General features: G+C 40.8%; 1 protein-coding gene across 3 annotated transcripts in view; it reads right to left on the reverse strand.

Moving 5' to 3' along the window:
* The window catches only part of pax7a (paired box 7a), a 42,841-nt gene extending 39,329 nt beyond the window's left edge, over nucleotides 1-3,512 (reverse strand). Inside the window, exons 1-4 of one of the 3 annotated variants that reach the window (XM_017408815.3) lie at nucleotides 2,955-3,512; nucleotides 1,635-1,870; nucleotides 760-889; nucleotides 183-311 (exon numbers count right to left, since the gene is read on the reverse strand). In XM_017408815.3, the coding sequence (XP_017264304.1) occupies nucleotides 183-311; nucleotides 760-889; nucleotides 1,635-1,870; nucleotides 2,955-3,042 (583 nt within the window). In that variant the 5' untranslated portion in view covers nucleotides 3,043-3,512. Of the gene's footprint in view, nucleotides 1-182; nucleotides 312-744; nucleotides 890-1,634; nucleotides 1,871-2,954 lie in introns of all 3 variants that reach the window. The other 2 variants (XM_017408814.3, XM_037975287.1) reach the window with 2 other exon arrangements.
* Nucleotides 3,513-6,188: the final 2,676 nt, after the last annotated feature.

A 6,188-nucleotide genomic window follows, 5' to 3' on the forward strand; every position in this document is an offset into this window, starting at 1 on the left:
TAAAACCAAACAATTTGTCTGCGTTTAGCTGCAGCTCGGATGTGGGAGAGTTTCCCAAGAGGCCGTGAGGTAGGAAGGAAATTTAAAAACATTTGCTTCTAGTTTACAAGACTAATAATAATAATGATAATAATAATAATAATATTTTTTTGGAAAAAATAGGCTTTTTGGAGTTAACTTACATTTATCACCGAGGATGCCATCGATGCTATGCTTTGTTTTCTTTTCTCCATCTTCATCCTTCTTATCACAGTCATCCTCGTCATCTTTTTTGCCAAATCGGGCCCTCAAAACGCGGCTGATGGAACTCACTAATGGCAACAAAAAGGTAAATGGGTGATTAGCCCTAAAACCCATAAAAGAACCATAGTAATCCTATCATGCAGTTTTAGAAGGAGACAGAAATGGCACAAGGAAAAAAAAAAAGAAAAAAGTTTTTACATGAAGCAGCAAAGCCTACTGAGAAAATAGTTCCTATGGATTTCTAAATTAAAAGGAGGAAGAAGAAATGTGTAAACACAGTTATATGAGGTATCTTGAACACTGAAGCCACATTTCAACAGGATTTGTCTTTTTCTTTTTTCTTTCTGGGTCAAACAGCTGCAGGTGCGCTCACTGAGGCGTTTTATTATCAGTAACTGCGGCTTAAACGTGTTGAATTCCTAGTGCTGCTCATTCTGAGGTGCTGCTGCAGTGTTCGCTGGGAGTAAAAAAGGGGGGTAAAAAAATAAAAGTGCAGCTTACCAGATGAAGCCTCACCTGAAGGAACTGTGCTTCTGTCGCACACCCCGTCCTTCAGCAGCTTATCCCGGATCTCCCAGCTGAACATACCCGGGTTCTCGCGCTTGTACTCCTCGATTCGCTTCTCCACGTCTGGGGTTGCCACCTGCTTCAGGTTCGAAGGGTTTGATGGGAGGAGAGGAAAAAAGGCAAGAGAGAGAGAGAGAGAGAGAGAGGGAGAGACAGAAACAAATAATTTTAATATTAATTGAAATGATGTTAAATCGAAAATAAATCAAAGGTCAAGACTTTAATAATAGTGTGTTTAAATGCAGATAAATTAAAAACAATCAGGCAAACCAGGATTTAATGGCCTTTAGGCGACCCCTCCCCAACAAATAAATAAATAAACAAACAAAAAAAAAAACATGTAAAAATAAAATCAAACATTAAATTAGAATTTAATACAACCTGTGGAGGAATGGTATGAATAAAAGTTTTATTATAAAATACATAACTCAGTTTAAATTCAATATTTTTGGACATATTATAAATGTACTATTTGAGCTACAGAAATTTATTTTTCCCACGGTTTTTTTTTGTTTGTTTTGTTTTTATTTATTTGTGCTTGAAATTATTTAATAATTTTATTATTTAAATAGTTTTTTGAAAATAGTGAAATGTAAAATTATTTGGTAAATAACAATATAAACATATAAAATGACATCAACAAAAAAAAATATGTGGACTATTATGAGGGGAAATAAGGTTACAGATGTGGTTGGAATTTAAAATTTAAGAGCAGGAAAACAACTACTAGAAGGCCATTTATTATTATTATTATTACAGGTGTTGACATTGTGTTGGACCACAGCTCGGTGCCTCGTGGCCCCTGAGCTCGGAGCGCCACTCACTCTGGGTTTGCTGCCTCCTATGGCCCCCGGACGTATCGAGCCGGTCTCCTGGTACCGGCACAGGATCTTGGACACGCAGCCGTGGGAGACCCGCAGCTGTCGCGAGATCACGCAGGGTCGGATGCCGTGGTGGGCCATTTCCACTATCTTGTGCCGGATGTGGTTCGGCAGCGGCCTCCCGTTGATGAACACTCCGCCAAGCTGGTTGACTCGGCCCTGGCCCAGAGGGGTGGACACTGCGCCGCCACAACACAAACACAAGCATCTTAAAAACAACAACAACAGCAATAACAACAGAAAACTATCAAGCATTCTGATGATTTATTCATCTGAAGGTGGATCAGGCTGCGGCTTGCCTGGACGCAGCGGCACATTTGTTGCTGATTTGAAACTGGGGCACATTTACGCACATTATCATCTCATCCATTTCCCAAGGAGCCTCGTGCCAAATTCATGCAGCCTCGCTCTGGCTGCCGGGCTCGGGCTGCATCCGAGGCCACTCCAGGATGCAATTTCACATTCAAGAGACACTAAAGAGGGCGACGCTCCCCACCTTGATTATTCCTAGTCATGCTGTACAAATATTGATGTGATCCTTTGAGCCGTCTCTTTGCCGTGTGTGTTATGGCCGTTTCCAGCAGCAGGACACTTCAACAAATCCCGCAGCTCGAGGAACTTGGGAGCTACGTGGTTTTTGCGCATTTCGGTCCAGAGCACTTGAGCACGAAGCAGGGTGTAATGGAGTGGGGTGTGGGGGAGCAGGTTCCAAGAACGCATGCAAATATAATGATCTTTTTTTCCGCCCATATGTACAGACTTATTCAGCCTAATGAGCATCTAAGTGTGGGGGAAAAAAGATTACTAACAATCGAAATTGGATTATAAGTGGCGTTTCTTTCATGCAGCATTTGTGGATAAAAAAATAATTCACATTTGAAGTGAATTTCTGTGCTTTGAGCTCAAACAGATCACGGTTAAAATGTAGATATTTCCGGCAAGAAGTGGCCTGAACGCACTGAAAGCAGCTGCAAAATGAAACAGCTTGAATCTGTTTCGAACCTAATAAAATAAATTAACATTTGGGAGGCTTTTAAGAGGCCACAGCCTGATTTCCTGCAACTCTAATTCCCCTCTGACCATGACAGGAGGTTAACTTTAATCATCCTAACTGCGGAGCGCATCGTTCACCCAGCTGTTTGCTCCCCCCAGCGTGTCGCCGACAACAAACTGTGCCCAGTTGGTTTCTTTTTTCTTTTTTTTTTTTCTTTTTCTACCAGCACAAGTTCAGACATGGAAACAGCCTCGCGTCCTTCCTCTCACCTTCCAAGGGGAAGCCGGTTCGGGGGTAGTTCTGGCCTGGCGCGGGGCGCACCATCCGAGGCACTGTTCCCGGCAGAGTAGCCATCATCTAGCTACACAAATAAGGTAAGAAAAGCCCTCGACCAGGCTTCTCTTAGAAAGTCCAAGCAAAAACAAAATAATAAAATAAAAAAATAGTATAATTATAAAGAAACCCGGAATGAATTCAGAGAAAAAGATGCTGTCAAATCCCAATCCTAGACGGAGAATCTGGACAAACCCTTTCCTCCACTGCAGGGGGAAAACAAAAAATGATGCTTCTCCTCTGGCGTGATGAAATGACCAAGAATATATATTTTTTTAAAAACTAAAACATGAAAAGAAAAACCCTCTGCAGAGGTGAAGCTGCGCTACGGAGGAGGCTCAGCTAAATGATCTTTGCGCTGGGAGGAGATAAAAAAAATGCCGCGTTTTGTCTTTTTCCCCTGGTGTAGTTTGGGTTCAGTATAATGTCTGCTGGCTGGATGGAAGTAGTTTAAGTGGCCAACTTTCGTGCATGTCGTAGGAGGAGACAGCCGCGCGCTCCCATAGGCTCTCTGCCCTTTTCTTTTATGGATGAAAGAGAGTGGGTTTAGCCAGGAGCCGGCCGACCAATCAGATCCGCGCATTCCACTTTTAATTCACTGCTGCCTCCCGCGTGAGACCCCAAACATGTTATTCTGACTTTCTTTTCTTTCTTTTTTTTTCCACTTTAAATATTTAGCAAGTTAAACCTGTGGAGTTTAACGTTTTATATAAAACTTGTTTTTCCGTCTTTCTTATTGTTTTCTTCCTTTTTGCTTGCTTGTTTCTCTCTTTACATAAATAAATAATATCCTGGAAGAAAAAAAACAACAAAACCAAACACTTATGGTAACTAACAAAAGTTCAAACTCTGGTTTCAGGTTCAAATATTCTATTTACAACATCTGTTTAACATATTCGTTTGAGTTTAACCCGCAGTTAGTTCTCCTTTCACGTCCAGAGCTTCATCTCCAACTTGCAAAAACGAAATAAATAATCAGAAAACACCCCCAAACAGAGCCCAGAAGTGTCTGAAATATGACCGAATCCGGCCTGACAGGGAATGGTTAAACTATAGGATGTCTTCAGCTTGTCAACCTTTCAATTAAACTAATTGCGCGCCGCAGGAACGATCCAAATCGCCTCCGACCGCTTTTTCTCCCCCCCCCCCCTGCTAATTAGACCCAACATTTGGATCTAAGCGATATTGATGACAACAGGTCGACTTGCCCGATGCTTAAAGGTAATTGTTAAAAGGGGTGTGTGGGGTGCGGGTGTGGGGAATAATGCGTCACTATTCAACCTAAACCACAAAGAGCGCATATGGCAGGAGAGGAGAGGTGCGCGTGTTAAACTCTGCGGGCCCGCCGCGCATTTCGAATCGTGTGACAATTGCCGTGGAAAACACTCCTGGTGGAAGGCAATTTCACAAATAATTTTAGCAACAATTAGGGAGTGTGGAGGGGTGAAATGGCGATTTCACATGCAGATGCGCCGGTGGGAAGGATGTACCCTGCCGAATGGCTGTGACCCTCGCTCCCCCGCTTTGGTTCGCCTCACATGGGGACAGAGGAGCACAAAGAGCGCGCCTCAACCTCCTGGGAAGGCTGCAAAGACCGCCGGATTAAGTCGAGCATCAATCATGTGGGATCCAAACAGCCGATTTTTTTTTTTTTTTTTTTTTTTTTTTTTTTGGAAAAAAAAAAAAAAAAAAAAAAAAAAAGACGCAAATATTTTCCCCCTCTCTTTGGTTCTCAACAGGTTTGGGAAACGCGCAGACACGCAAATGAAGCTAATAAGCCACGAATATTCCTAAAAACATCATTGGTTCAGCACCATCAAGTCTGTTATCCTAATCATTACAAGCCTGATATCCATTTGGTATGCATCTGTTTAGAATTACACCCCAAATGGAAAAGCATTAGCAGTGTGCAGAAAAACCAGCATTAGGATGAATTAAAGAGATGCAGAGTGGAGATTATGACATAGGTGGCTTTTATTAGGCAGTTATTAAACAAATAAAATATAAATTTTAGGGTGATTTTAGAGTTAAAGTTTTGGTTGGCCATTTTTCATAATAAGAGACGAAACAATTCTCGTGAAAAAATAAACTTGCAAGCAAAAATAAAATCAACTTCCAACATGAACAAAAAGAAGAAGAAAGCTTTAAGCAGCAAGACTTTAAGACTTGGTTTAACAGACAACTGATCAATACATGTAAAAAAAAGATTTCAGTCTTTTTTGTTTTAGTTTTACATGTAAAACTAAGATCTCAAAGCAATAAACAATTACTTTGAGTGTTAAAATGGCCTTTAGTCAGTCTTTCGCACTCAAACTGCTTTTTTCTAATTTTATCCAACGTAAAAGAGACGTACAATAAAGATTATTGTTTTGTATTTCATTCTTTTCAGATGGTGACAAACAGACTACACCTTCTTGTGCCTCATTATGATTAAAGTTGAAAAAGTCCCCCTTCATAGGGAGTTCTGTGTCACCTCAAACATTACTTCAGGACGGCCGCTCGTCCTCGTTCCACTCTGAGACACAATCTGAGTTCTTTCTGCGGGGTTCTCCTCTCCCCATAAAGAGCTGAAGGTTCCTCTCAGTGGCAGCAGACAGAACAACTCTTCCTCCCTCACATGATGCCAGTTTCCAACCTTATCTTGATCAGGACGCCTCTTCAAACACTTCCCTGCTTATAGCCTCTCATTATTTGTGTTATGGTGATTACCTAAGTTTCCTTTTGTTTGAAATTCTGCTTGTAGGTGAACACTCCACCCTGCCTCTCATATCACCGTGTATTTTTTAAAGTGTTCTCACTGAGAAACACAAAGGAGAAAACACTTTTGATGAGAGGCCTTATGAACTAAAGCAAGATTTAAAAAAGTGCATGTTTGTAAGTTTTTTTCATCACTTTTAATATCCCAAATTGACATATTAAACGTTCAACTGTGACAAAACTGCAACAAAATATGTTTCAGTTGTTGTTGCAAAGAATATAAAGCAAGCATTTTGCTTTCTGAAAGATGTCTGTGATTTTTCACTAAATACACTCTTTTAATAAGAGCAGTAAGTTTTCTTTTTTAAGTTATGTCCCATTCACAAGAAGAGGAAAGCTAAAATCTGTAAAATAGTTTAAAACATTTGGCCCCTAAGAGCAAGCATCCAAACTAATCCTCAGAACAGGAGCAA

The sequence above is a fragment of the Kryptolebias marmoratus genome, linkage group LG4 (assembly GCF_001649575.2).
Source record: "Kryptolebias marmoratus isolate JLee-2015 linkage group LG4, ASM164957v2, whole genome shotgun sequence".
NCBI classification, from domain to species: domain Eukaryota; kingdom Metazoa; phylum Chordata; class Actinopteri; order Cyprinodontiformes; family Rivulidae; genus Kryptolebias; species Kryptolebias marmoratus.